General features: G+C 40.9%; 1 protein-coding gene across 13 annotated transcripts in view; it reads right to left on the bottom strand.

Moving 5' to 3' along the window:
* Positions 1 to 14,470, bottom strand: part of TMEM131L (transmembrane 131 like) — a 158,465-nt gene that overhangs the window by 52,462 nt on the left and 91,533 nt on the right. For all 13 annotated transcript variants that reach the window (XM_036852648.1, XM_036852650.1, XM_036852652.1 and 10 more), the window contains 7 exons: positions 6,272 to 6,349; positions 5,920 to 6,073; positions 4,251 to 4,309; positions 3,835 to 3,943; positions 2,128 to 2,218; positions 1,461 to 1,614; positions 733 to 903 (listed from right to left, as the gene is read on the bottom strand). In XM_036852648.1, the coding sequence (XP_036708543.1) occupies positions 733 to 903; positions 1,461 to 1,614; positions 2,128 to 2,218; positions 3,835 to 3,943; positions 4,251 to 4,309; positions 5,920 to 6,073; positions 6,272 to 6,349 (816 nt within the window). The remainder of the gene's footprint in view (positions 1 to 732; positions 904 to 1,460; positions 1,615 to 2,127; positions 2,219 to 3,834; positions 3,944 to 4,250; positions 4,310 to 5,919; positions 6,074 to 6,271; positions 6,350 to 14,470) is intronic.

Genomic DNA, 14,470 nt, shown 5'->3' with positions numbered 1-14,470 from the left:
TAAGCTTTTAGCTAAACATGAGGCACTTCCATCTATGAAATACCAACGCTAATAAGTGAGAAAAATCATAAAGATGGTTGCATGAATGTCTCATAGTGAAAAATTAGAACCCAGCATTATACAGAAGAGCTTGGATCAAAAAGAAGCAATAACAGTAACTAAATGAAAAGAAAGAAACATTAAGAAAAAATGAGACATGTTTAAGATAAGATCTAAATTAAATACAATATACCCAGATTTTAAAAAGCATTTTCTTAATTGTGAACCCTTTCAGGCTTTAGATTTGGCCCGCTAAGGAAATTCAAGGATTATGAGCAGCTGAGAGTCAGTTACCAGAGGTCTAAATAAAACATTTAACGATTTAGTTTATTTGAAGTCATTGCAAGTATGTACTAAAAGCTCAACTGTGTTTGCTACAGCAAGCACATATTCCTTGCTCCATACATTTTGGAAATAAGTGAAAATGAGATCTATCGACCTGTAATGCCTTATTTCATTTGAAAATTACCTCATATCACTTTATGAGAAATAGAAACTCTTTTCACATAAAGATTTCTGTATCTGAACAATTTATCATCTAAGATTGGCCTGATAATATCCTTCAATTTCTTAGGCAGCCTTAAAAAACATGAGCTCAACTCAGTCAATAAGGTCCAAGCACCGTAAGATAAGTTAATAAAAAGAAATAATTATTACAAAAATTATAACACGTATGTACTGTGTAAACAATACCTTGGTCGGCGCCAAGTAAATCTGTAGAGGTACTGCAAAAACAGCACCTATGTTTGTAGTCAAAAATACACGGGTGAATAGATTTATGGCAAAGTCTTTAACGGCAAGTTTCAAAGAAAATATTTTCCAACAGCCTGGAGGTAGAAATAAAGGGCCAGTGAAATTCAGAATCTAAAAAGAAAAGAAGTAAGAGAAATTACTTTCCTAACTAACGCTAATTATGATTAAAATCATTATAATGTGTGATACTAAAGTTTTTCTATACTTCGAGAAATACAATTTTACTCAGTTATTTCCAGGTCAAATATTGAAATATTTTTATGTAAATGATAGGTTTCACTTAATATTTAGCATACAACTGTTTTTAAATTTCACAAAAGTAATCTTGAAATGTTCATAGGCAGTATTTTACAAAAACCCAGTATCATATCATGAACCAGGCTTCTTTTTACTAAATATAATCTTTTTAGAATAAATTATAATTTATAATATTTTTAAATAACAGTAACAGCAAATATCTCTAAAAGATGTACCCTGGTTCCTTTGAGCTCCTTGAACAATAGTTTGAAAAAAATAAAGAGAGCCTAAATGTAATTCTGAAAACGTTAAAAGAAACACACTTGCTTTAAAATTCATAAGTGAAAGATTTTGTAAATATCAGTTTCATAGTATTTGACTTTAAACAAAGCGTAAAATAGGATAAACTTGGATAAAAATACCATGTGTACCTTTAAAACACGCTTGGTCTCCTTGGAAACAAACACATCATTCAATACAACACCACGGTCAAAACGGTTGAGGTACCACATTGACCAAAGCCCCGATGTGTTCTCATGAGTCTCTATGTGAAACTGGGTTGCAGAAGAGTCCATTCGAAAATACCTGTGAACACAGGACACGCATGCCATCAGCCCTGTGTGTACAACAGCTGTTAGCATGCGAATGATCCTCTAACTGCAAAAATGGTAGCTGCATAAAATGTCAGAGAACAAATGTAAGTGCTGGCAAGGACCAGTCAAACTGCCTTCTTCAACCTTCCTGCCCACAAGTGGAGCATATGAAGGCCAGAGGGTGCAATGGGGCCAGGACCAGGATGGCTCACAGAGGCCACCAGGCAAAACCAGGACCCGAATGTAACTCAGAAACTGTGCAGGAGCACTTCTCCCTTCTCCCACATGTGGCCGCCTGGCCTGGATCTGATCCACGAACTCCGTCATTCAGCTTCTTCCCTCCCATCCTGCAAACCACCCTTTCACTTCCTACTCGCAGTGCTAATGTAGGGAAGGCAAGTCCAGAGAGAGAATCATGCAAGTCTCAGTTATATTTTTAAATCATCTCTAGATGGAGGGGGTGAAGGGGAACCACTCAATACCAGAGAAAGCGGAATTCACCCACCCTTGAGCCACAGGAGAGGAGAGGCACGCTTTTAGTGTCGGAGTGTTTTTTTTCTTCCTGTCTTCTCTCATCCCACTGTCACAGGATGGAGCTGTTTTGAGGTAGGAGGAAATAAATGTGAAGTATCAGTATCTTTTCTTTCATTATGCCCAAACGAAAACAAGATAAATGTTTTATTTGTAATGTTTTAGTTCCTTCACTCTTCTGCCTCCATTAAAATCCTTTCTTGAACACTATCTTTCCGTCTTCCTGGCTGGGTGCCCAGGAAGTTACCCAGAACGTGTTGTCTACCTACCCACCCCTCTTTCCTAAAGCAACCTCTCATTTCTTCGTTGGCGGGGGGGGGGGGGGAAAGAGAGTCAACGCTTTGTGGCTCTCCTTTTACAAAGATCTTAAGTAAGAGGCAAGTCCTTAGGTCTGCAGAGAAGACAAAAGTGAACAGTGAAGAGGCGTGTGTGGACGTGTGAGTGAGAAAGGAGCAGCTCAACCTGAGAGCACGGAGGAGCTCACAGCCAAAGTGGGTCCGCGCTGCAAAACACTGCTGAGGTATCAAATCAGTTTCAAGCATTCCTTGAGCCATGGCAGAACATCAAAACACTGGTACTGAATTCTTGACTCTGATACTAATACCCAACTCTTTTTTTTCTTTTAGCTATATATATGGTTCCCCCCAAAATTCAAACAGTCACAAAAAGATGTGAAAATAGAAGTCTACCTTTCCCCCTGACTTCCCCATTACCTTAGACAAAGGAAACAACTGCCAGCAGACTCCCAAGCATCCTTCCAGGTGCTCTAACATATACAAATACACAGATACCCTTAGAAGAAGGACACTGCTGACACTGCACGCCCACGTACGCTTCGTATCACCTGCAGACGCCAGCCCCCCCGCCCCTAGAGATGAACTACAATTCTCTGTCAGTGGAGGCTTATACTGTTCTGCTGCCGCAAACAATGCATATTCCTGTATTACAGTTTTGAACATCTAGAGTGTATCTCTAGATAACCTTCTAGAAGTAGAATTAAGGATCAGAGACCACATAGGCACATCTTCAATTTTCACAGAGATTGCCAATTTTCCCTCCCAAAAAGGCTGCATCAATTTATACCCATGTCAAAAATATGAGTGTTTTTTTTCTTCCTAATCATTACCAACACAGGATATTAACATTCTGTCTGATCTTCATAGATCTAAGTCATAAATTATATCTCACGTATTGCTTTAAGTTAACATTTCTTTCAATGTAAGTGAGGTGGGGCTTGTTTTCATATGTTTAAAATGCATTTCTTTACAGAAATCTTTTGAACTATAAGTAAGACCCTGAAGATAGGATTGGGTTTATACTCGCTAGACATTCTGCATCGATTTCTACACAAAGAAACAAACCTGGGGCAGCTCAACCTCTCTGTGAAAGCAGTATGTCCGTCAGACTCATATACAACCTGGTCTTTCAAATCACCAACTGAATTACGATCTATAAACTCAAAATCCTGCACATGTGGCAGAATAAAAGCAGCATCACCATCACTTCTTCCATCATGCGACCTCTTATAACTGTTAAGTCTGTGGAATTGAAACTGAGCCCATTCACTTCCTAAAGCCTTGCCTACGCTGTAGTTGTGAGTCATTTCACAGAAAGAACTGCAGGCATAACAACTGGATAATGAAAATAAAAAGATAATCTCCAATATTTTTAAAATCTGTACCTTTGCAAGTAAAAGAGGCAATTTTTGTAAAGTTCGTTGTGGAAGTAGGTAGGAGTACTGGTTCAAACTGCAGAGACAGGGCATCTCTCTGTGAGAAATGATGTACATCCTGTAACAAAAAACAATCCACAGTACTGCTCTTAGCTGGAGAAGACTGATCCAGTTTGAATCAACCCTGTTAAAATGACTAAGTAGCTCAGACTGGCATACAGAACAACTGCTCAGCACACGTGTCTATAATGGTACGAAGGGGTGCTGACAAGCTTCATCCAAATATGGGCTCGAGCAAGGGAGAATGGGTTTAAATGAAAGCAAAAGATAATAGAGACAAGTGTTTTCTCAAAAATCCTCATGTTCTGCAATTAAATACACACTTGTAAGTTTAAACTACACTTTACGAAAGTATTTACAATTACCTGTATCCATATAAGGCTGTTTCCTGAATGCAATATATACATATTCACTGCCGAATCATCTGTCCAAAAGAATCAGAGCAATGAGATTAAAAGAAAGGGCCATCTCATTCTCACACCTTAATATAGTAGTTAAAATATCACATTACATATTTCTATAAAAAAATGTAACTTACTTTTCAACACTAAAATTGAAGTGAGGAGCTATTTTCTGTTGATTAAGTCACAAGAAAAAGGACCTTGGCAAAAAGACTGACCTGTCAACACAGGCTCTCTAAATGATGAACTACCAGTAGAAAAAGTCTGAGTTTAGGGTCATAGTACTACTCCCCTGGATGAAACTAACCAACTGGACAGCTTCAAATAAAGTTAAGGTCTCCTATTGATTAGACAGCCCCTCATTTCCTTATTTGACAACCACACTGGGGAAAAATAAAACCCTGGATCTCAAAATGCAGGCTTCCCTTTAATCCTCACCAACAGAAGTGCTCCCCATGGGACAGGAGTCTCCTCTACACTGATGTCTACCTGGCCATTCTGGGAATCACCAGAAACTATGAACCCAAGGACAGGAAAGCTCTCCTGCTGACCCATGTCTACTACAGTCAGTTCTGAGGACTGGAAAGTAAACAATGTTTGACCAACAATTAAGACTGCCAATTTAAAACTATATTTTGGTACCATTTCTTTCTCTGAATGTGTATGTGTGTGTACATACACACACACTCTCACTTACCAGAACTGTCTTGATAACCAATGGATAAGAGCAAACCCCACATGATAAATCACATGGATCATATGTGTCTCCTACAAAACCTCTTAGAAACGTAAACTGATAAACTAGGTTATTTTTGGTAAGTAGGACACACAATTTCAAAGATAAAGTTCATAGAAATGAACACTGAAACTCACACTACTCTTACTGATCAGGCATCCAGGAATAAGCAGCAGACAACCAACTATTAAAAATATAAACAGCATGATTTGGTCAACTGAGCTTCTGCAAATCAGTAAAACAGAAACAAGAGACACAAGACTTCAAATACTGCGTGAATATTTATATTAGATTGTCGTGCCCATTTAATTAGTTTACTATCTTCAGAACGCCAAGAAAAATTCTTCCCAGGGAAACACAGAATGGTTTGCCGTTGCCACTTAATTTATTTTTTATTTATTTATTTGTTTGTTTATTTATTTTGTTGCTGCACGCGGGCTTTCTCTTGTTGCGGTAAGTGGGGGCTACTCTTCGTTGTGGTGCACGGGCTTCTCATTGCAGTGGCTTCTTTTGTTGCCAAGCATGGGCTCTAGGTGCGCAGGCTTCAGTAGGTGTGGCACGCAGACTCAGGAGTTGTGGCACACAGGCTTAGTTGCTCCACGGCATGTGGGATCTTCCTGGACCAGGGCTCAAACCCGTGTCCCCTGCACTGGCAGGCAGATCCTTAACCACTGCGCCACCAGGGAAGTCCATTGTCACTTAATTTACCCCAAAATAATACAGCCTTACTAGCAGATGCAGATCGAGAACCAGTTACTACTGCACTGTGTTAATAATGAAAGCAAAGGCTCTCTGTCTTGGATTGCAATGATACGATCTATAAGTAAATGATATAGAATGATGATGCAGGTTAATCAAAATATGTTGTAACAGAAAAGTTTAAAGATTCCACCTTACCTGAGGTCTCAGATTTATCTGTAGCTACATAAATAATAGAGAGATGATCTAACAAATCTTGTGTGTTTTCTTCAAATTCTTTCGAGGCGTTTTCCATTGTTACAATTATGCTCATTTGTAGCCGTAAAACATCATCTGATTCCACATAGCAACTCTGAGATCGGAGGGATGGAAAAAAAGGAAAAACTCAAAAATATCATCTGAATTTTTTCGCTTTGAACTTCACGGGGAAAAAGCACTTAAGGTAAGGGTATGTGCATTTCTGAGAACAGAACATGCTGTTTTATTTTTTATTTCTAAGCAAAGAGGCAGGAAGGAAGGCAGGAAGAAAACACTAAATTTTTTATTTTACCTTCAGTTGCTGACACACTTTATTATGTAAACTGCATTCCAGTTGCACTTGCAAGAGGCTAGTGTTAGTGGTTTCTGCCTAAAAGAAGAAAAAAGGGGAGAAAGAAATTAAAAGGAAGCAAAAGGCACAATCTACTGCCAATAATAAACAATCTATCATTTATTCAGAAAGGACATTTCTTCATTCATTCACCATATATTTGAACGTCTGCTAAATGCTAGGTAGAATTCAATTTACTGGAAATACAATAGTGAATAAAACAGAGAAAAATCTTTTCTGTCACTGAGCTTACATCTAATGGAAATCATAAGCTCTCCCTTGGGCAACATGAAAATTCCTATTATGGCAATAAGCAGATAAATATGTTCTAAATATACACAGGAACACTGTAGTTTGGCATTTCTTATAATTTTCAAACATTTTGTTCCAACGTAGGAGTCTGCTCTTATTTTAAAGTAGGTTCACCCAGTAAGAGCCAATCAACGGTTCTGATGTCTGCTTCCCATCTGTAGAGTGAGCTTAGACGCTATGAGAAAACCATAGGAAACGCCCAAAATTCAACCGGCTATCATTTTTCATGTGTGGAAGAGACGTGGATGGAAGAGACAAAAGTATATGAAAAGACTGCAGAATTTCATAAAGTTCAAAGATCTTAACAGCCACATGGGATGATATCGACATACTGTGAGGACAAAGAAATGCGAAGTCAATCCAGGGATACAGCCATTTGGGTGGGAGGGTGGGGGCAGCAGACGGCGAATACACAGAAAAGTCAGGTAGTGCAGCACGTGAATCTAAAGGATCTCCGCTGTGAGATTTCCTCTTCTGTTCAGTGTGACGTGTCTCGCATAGTGGTTATAAACAAGGCACTTGGCTTGGCAGTCACAGTCGGAACACCCGAAAATCTCAGCAAGGTGAGAAGGCATTCCCCAAATCCTCGGCTGACTTTCGTTTTACGTGGAATCACCACAATTACGTTTAATTTGTTAGATTTATAAGAACTACCTAAGTACATTATATAAAAACACATTTTTAACCACTTCAATTGTCATTCAGCAATTAATGTATAAAACAAGAATAAAATACAGTTGATCCTCTGTTCCGTGGATGCAGACCGGAAGGAACTTGAGCTTCCTTGGGGTGTGGTATCCGAGGGGGGTCCTGGGTCCATTCCCCCACAGATGCCGAGGAACCACAGCACGTTACTTTTTTTTTTTTTCACATTACATTTTAAAGTGTAGTAAAAAATAGTTAGGGGGTTTAACCAAGCTTGTAAATAGGACCAAACATTAACCAAAGGCTCTTTTAAAAAGTAATTGCTAGTATCAGCTAGACTTAGGGTAATACCACCTGTAAACTGAACCTCAAATCTTAAGGAAGAGCTAGATTTTCGAATATGTTTTTCTGTGAGCAAGCCCCACGTCAAAGACATACACAAAGAAAGCCCACTACTCCCTGAAGCTGCGTTAATCAAAGTTATAAGTGACCCCCTCATATCCAAATCTGATAGAAAGCTCTTTGGCCCGACCCTTCTCCGCCACGTCGCCTCCTCTCGGTGTTCCTCTGTCCTCTTAGGCTCCTGCTTTGCTGGCTCTTCCTCCTCGGGCACCAGCTGTTAGTCACTCCAGATTCCACCTCGGCCCCCTTCCCTCTCTCCCGCGGGGGGTCTGCGACACGCTGAAGCCGCCCACGTTCATCTCAGCAGCGCAGGCCTCTCCGCACACCCACGCAGGCAACCAGCGGCTGGGCGCCCCTCTGAATCCTCACCCACGCCCAGAGAGCGAGGCCCTTGCTGTAGGTCTCATTACTCATAAAGTGGTTTGAGCCAGAAACCTGGAAACCAGCTTCACTTCGCCTCCTCACTCAGCTCCAGCAAACAGACCCAGACCCCAGGTTTGCTGACTGGACCTCCTCAGCAGCCCCTGGATCCGTTCACTTCCCTTTATTCCTAACAAACACCTGAAGGATCAGGGGTCAACTCGCTATGCCGGCAGGCCAAATCCAGCCCGCGGCCTGTGTTTGTATATGAAGTCTTGCTGGAACCACAGACACGCTCCTTCTCTCACAGAGTGCCTATGGCCGCCTTCGTGCTGCGACAGCAGAGCTGAGTATGGCCTGCAAAACCAAAACTATCTACTCTCTGGGCCTTTACAGAAAAAGCTGATGGACCCCTGCCCTCGTGGGAGGGAGGGGGAGGCGGGCAGGCAGGCTGGTACAGCAACTTCCTCCTAGTCTCCCCGCGTCCACCTCTGCCCTCTCCTCTCCACTGTCCACACTGCACCAGGAATGAGTTTACGAATAAGCAAATCAGCTCACGCCACTACCTGCTTAGAACCCTTCACAAACTTCCTGCTCGGCCAAAGCCCCAAGTCCTTTACTGTAGCTACAAAACCCGGGCACCTGCCTTGTCTCTACATCCTTGTTTACGCTGCAGCCTCGCCGGTCTACTTTCTGCTGCTCCATTTGGCCTTCAACCTCTGAATGTGCTGTTCCTTCGCCTTGAACTCGCATCCCCAAGCCACCCTCCCCTCCATCTACCTAAACCTGATTCATCCTTCATGTCCCAGCTTAAATACCATCCTCAGGGAGGTCGTCCTTGACACCACCAGGGGGTAAGTGCCATCACTCATATCCACACCGCCTTTTACCTGACCTTCCATAACGCCCCTCATTACACTGCAGCAACCTGTTCAAGGTCTGCCTGTCCCAGCAGACAGTAAGCCCCCATCTGTGCTTTTACCACAATGCCTGCCACTTAACTGGCACTCAACAGACAGCTGATGACGGAAGAGAAGTGGCTGCACAGTCACAGATGTTTGCTTGAAAGATGCAAGCCTGAAAGGGGCAAGAAACTAAAAATAAACAACGGCTCTAAAATAACAGCACGAAGCAAAACCTGATATCTGGCATGTGCTTCTGATCTGAAACTTTCCCCCAAAAAAGTTTAAAGAAACACCCATATCAACACACTTTCAACATATACGTTTATAACTAAGTTGGGTTTTGTTTCATCTACAACAATTTAACTATAGGTCTTAACCTGACAAGGCAATTTTCTTGCCTAAAATATTTCTTCACATGTTGAAATTATGTTAAAGTTCAAAATTATGACTTTGAACATGATTAAAAATCCTATCTGCACAGTGATTTGATGCGATTTAAAGCCCAATATTTTGTCATTCTTGATGACAAATTTATAATTTACCATGAATGAATTTATAATTTACCAAGAATGAATTTATAATTTACCATGTTAAGTAAGATTCTTCTGTTAGCTGAAAACATAACAAAAATAAACTACAATATTGTTTCATTTGTTGTACAACATATTTCAGACTCCCACCAGGGGGAGTTCCTACACCTCCAAACTGCCCTTGACGCATGCTGATTTTTCCCAAAGAGAAATTTAAATGTTCATGTCTTTCTCTCCCAAAAGAACAAAAGTATTGCAATCTTGACTTAAAATCAGAAACTATAACCAAAACATGAGCCACCTGGAGCAAGCACAGGCACACTGGGATTGCAAATTACCTCTGGAAGGACCCCAGCTGTTTTGACATTTGTTTTGACCCCTTATGCAGAAGTGTGCCTGGGCAGATTATAAAAGAAAAACAAACAAAAACATACTTCTCTACTTTTGAAACCTCCCACATTATTTTAATAAATTAGTTCCTAAATTTGACAGCTAAAAGAAGTAACACTTCCTTAAGTAGTATTTTTTAAGATTTTTTTTTTTTAATGTGGACCATTTTTAAAGTCTTTATTGAATTTGTTACAATATTGCTTCTGTTACCTGAGGCATGTGGGATCCCAGCTCCTTGATCAGGGATCAAACCTGTACCCCCTGCATTGGGAAGCAAAGTCTCAACCACTGGACCGCCAGGGAAGTCCCCTAAGTAGTTTTCACATAAGTGTATGATATTATTTTAGAAGATGGGAAAAGATGTGGTTTGGAGGGGTTAAATGACTTATCAAAGGTTAGTTAGTAGAAAAACAGGAAAAAAAAAATAGCAGGTCTTTTAACATAAGTCATAAGTATTTTTTCCAAGTAAATTGGAACAGGCCAAGTCCATTTCTCCTAGGTACTTAAAAGCCTAAAAATTCTTCAGCATGAAAATATGTCTTAGAAAACCATACCAGGAGATAATGTAACAGTCAAGAAAATATCCCTGTTAAGACTTCTTTTGTATGGCATGTATTTTGTGGAGAAGACGTATGAATTTAGGGAATGGGATGAAAGAGAAAAAAAATCACCTTCCTCTACTTGCTAAAAAATTGGTCTTTGTGTACCAGGCCAGGGGCAGAGTGTGATTCTGGGGGGCTGTGTGCAATTAAACAGGAAAGAAAATGATAGACAAAGTTCTAAGTCATCTGAGATGACTTTCACTAGCAAGAGTAAACCATATCCTGACAAGAGTATATGAGAGTCTATAATGCATTAATCCAGACAGAATGAACAACAGATTTGAAATTATGATGTTCCCAGTATTGACCACATATGAAAACCGTTCATTTCAGGAACATAATGTATGAAATATAAAAAAATTACTTAGATATATCCCAACCTGAGATTTCTCCTTCTCAGTTTTCTTCCCTTTCACAATTCTGAATGCTAAATTGTAGAGGCCCTTACAAAGGTAAGTCTCTTATACCCACGTGTGTCTCAGTTAGGAACACAGAGCCCACATAAGCCATGTGACCATTCCAGCCAGCGGCCCACACATATGGTGCTACGTACAATACATTCTATACAGCAAATCATTTTGTATAAAATGAGTGCTTTCCTGGGTCCCTTCTACACGACACTCACACTCTTTAACTGAACTCCTAATTTAGTGTCTCCTGCATAACAGACAGGCTCAGCTGAGTTCGGTTGCTTCACCCTAATATTAACCAGCAGTTGTGCTTCAGCCCTCACCACTACCACTAACCTTCTGGTCTCAGATCTGTAACCACTGAAACAATATCTACCTATGTTGTCAGACCCACTCACGAAAATATTTGTAAAGCCCTAAGAACCGGACAAAATGAGTTGTTTTTATTTGTTTTAAGGGAAAAAGGGTTGAGTATTAGCCATGAAAAGGAACGAAATTGGGTCACTTGTAGACATATGGATGGACCTATAGTCTGTCATACAGAGTGAGGTGAGCCAGAAAGAGAAAAACAAGTATCGTATATTAACGCATGTATGTGGAATCTAGAAAAATGGTACAGATGAACCTATTTCCAGGGCAGGAATAGAGATGTAGACGTAGGGAACAGACATGTGGACACAGTGGAGGAAGAGAAGGGTGGGATGAATTGGGAGATTAGGACAGACATATATACACTACCATGCATAAAATAGATAGCTAGTGGGAACAAGCTATAAAGCACAGGAAGCTCAGCTCAGTGCTCTGTGACGACCTAGATAGGTGGGATGGGGGGTGGGGTGGGAGGGAGGTCCAAGAGGGAGGGGATATATGTACAATGAAGCTGATTCACTTCATTGTACAGCAGAAACTAACAAAACATTGTAAAGCAATTAGACTCCAATTAAGAAAGTGAATAGTACTTGGTCAGAGCAACAGATTTCTTTCCAATATATAATTTAATATTAGACATAAATAAAAATCAATTTTATCATTAAAAAAAAGCACATGTATCACATTTTTCCTTATCCACATCTTTTTAGAAAAGGCAGTGTGGCCAAGTGGCTTTGCAGTCAACACGGACTGAAGATGAAACCTTGGGGATAATCCCTACCTTTTCCAAGAGTCAGCTTTCTCTTGTATAAAACAGTTAATGGACTCACAGCCATGCTACCAGCATTAAATGCGATACACATGCCAATCACAGTGCATGAAGCAGGCCCTCAAAAGGGAGCATTTGCTTTTTCATTCACAATTCATGCATTCATTTAGTAAAATTCCACAACAAATCATTTAAATGCTTCTAGGAAGCATTTTCCCCACATCAAAGTTATTAGAAGGGAAACTCCTCTTCCCCAATCCTTTGGTTTCCAAGAGACGGGATTTTTTGTCTTAAATGTTTCAAATTCTTCTTGTCTTATTTCATAAATGGTTCAGAACCCAAGAAAAGATAGAAGGGTCATTTACTGCACACCATCTCCCACCCCCCTGAAATGTGCCAAAAACCATTAAAGACAAAACACAATGTGAAGAACAAGTTAACAGTGAAATATTAATACTTTTGGTCGGACCAAGTGGCAGTGGCCTGCGTTGTGCAATACCCTGGACTTTTACACTTGGGCAGCTGGCCCTTAACGACCACAACCTGGGCTGGCAGTTCCAGGACAGCCATGTGGGATTTCCACCTTGGTAGGTCATGCAGCGTACAGAAGCGCGATCCAAAGACAAGCAGCTATTTTTATACAGTTGGCTGCCGCTGGGCCTTAAGCAAATCGCAAGTGAGCCCTGAAGGCCTGGCTCAGCCCTTGAGCTTGGACCCAGGCTCGGCACAAGTTCAGGCTCTGTGATGCAGGCTGCTGTGGCTTGCCCTTGAGCAATACAGCACGGCTTTGACCTAAGTAGGCACAGAGAAGGCTGTGAAAGAAAGGGTGTTGCAGTGGAAAACAGTACAGTGGTTCCTCAAAAATTTAAACACAGAATTACAATATCCAGCAGTTCCACTTCTGGGTTTACACCCAAAAGTGACAGGAGGGGTTTGAACAGGTATTTGTACACCTATATTCACAGCAGCATTACACACAGTAGCCAAATGGAAACATTCCGAAATCCACTGATGGATGAATGAATAAACAAAACACAGGATATATACACAGTGGAATATTATTCAGCCTTAAAAGGGAAGGGAGGACTTCCCTGGTGGCACAGTGGTTAAGAATCTGCCTGCCAATGCAGGGGACAGGGGTTTGAGCCCTGGTCTGGGAAGATTCCACATGCCGCAGAGCAACTAAGCCCGTGCACCACAACTACTGAGCCTGTGCTCTAGAGCCCACGAGCCACAACTACTGAGCCCGCATGCCACAACTACTGAAGCCCGTGCACCTAGAGGCCGTGCTCCACAACAAGAGAAGCCACCACAATGAGAAGCCTGCACACCACAACAAAGAGTAGCCCACACTCTCCGCAACTAGAGAAAAGCCCACGCACAGCAATGAAAACCCAATGCAGCCAAAAATAAATAAATAAATTAATTAATTTTTTTAAAAAAAGGGAAGGGAATTCTGACACCTGCTACAACATGGAGGAACCTTGAAGACACTGAGCTAAGTGAAATACGTCGGTCACAAAAGGACAAATACTGTATGAGTCCATGTATGAGGGGACCTAGAATATTCAAATTCATAGAGACAGAAAGTAGAATAATGTTTACTAGGGGCTGAGAGGAGGGGGTAATGAGGAATCACTGCTTAATGGGGGACAGAGTTTCAGTTTGGGCAGACGAAAATGTTCTGGAAGTGGACGGTGGTCATGGCTGCATGGCACTGTGAGTATAATTAATGCCACTGAACTGTACACTTTAAAACGGTTAAAATGGTAAATTCTGTGTTATGCATATTTTACCACAAGAAAAGAAAAGGGAAAGGGCGGGGGAAGGAAAAACAAAACCAAAACAAAATGGTGTCCCAGTCAGGGCTCTCCTCAAAATAGAGAGAGCTTCCAGAATACTATCTGGTGCTTCTATAGCCCGATCTTGAAGAAACTGTGTTGGGTCCAACTCCAGGCAGGCAATATAGACAGGCTGCTCCAAATTCTGTTCCTTTTTATGCCTTACCTTTATGGATACGAGTCGGAACTGTGAGAAGGTTTATTTTAAATTCATGTGGTTGGTCCACAGACTCAAGAGTTCCCCTCCAACTCCCTGGCCCTACAGCTATTAATCACCTAAATGCTAACTGCTGCTTCAGATTTTCAAGATCCAAAGTGGAAGATACATAGATGGGGGCAGATTTTATAAATAAAGAAGCAATAAGGATAACCTTATTAAAGAGATATGCTGTCATCTTGGGTTGAGTCAGAAAAGCAATTTGACAAAATTATTGTATGCACGAAGAAGGCAACCACTAAGGGCTGTCCTTGGAACGATTAGGCTCATTCCGGAAATCAGAAAGGTGCTAGAAGCTTAGAGAAACGCTCTCTCATCTTCCTATCAGGACAAGAGGAACAAAAACAAAACAACAAAAAAAAGCAAGGCAGATTGATGAAACAGGAGGGAGAGAGGGCCACCCTTTGG

Source organism: Balaenoptera musculus, chromosome 5 (assembly GCF_009873245.2).
Source record: "Balaenoptera musculus isolate JJ_BM4_2016_0621 chromosome 5, mBalMus1.pri.v3, whole genome shotgun sequence".
Taxonomy (NCBI): domain Eukaryota; kingdom Metazoa; phylum Chordata; class Mammalia; order Artiodactyla; family Balaenopteridae; genus Balaenoptera; species Balaenoptera musculus.
The sequence above is the reverse complement of the archived record's forward strand: the minus strand, read 5'-3'. Positions and strand labels throughout refer to the sequence as shown.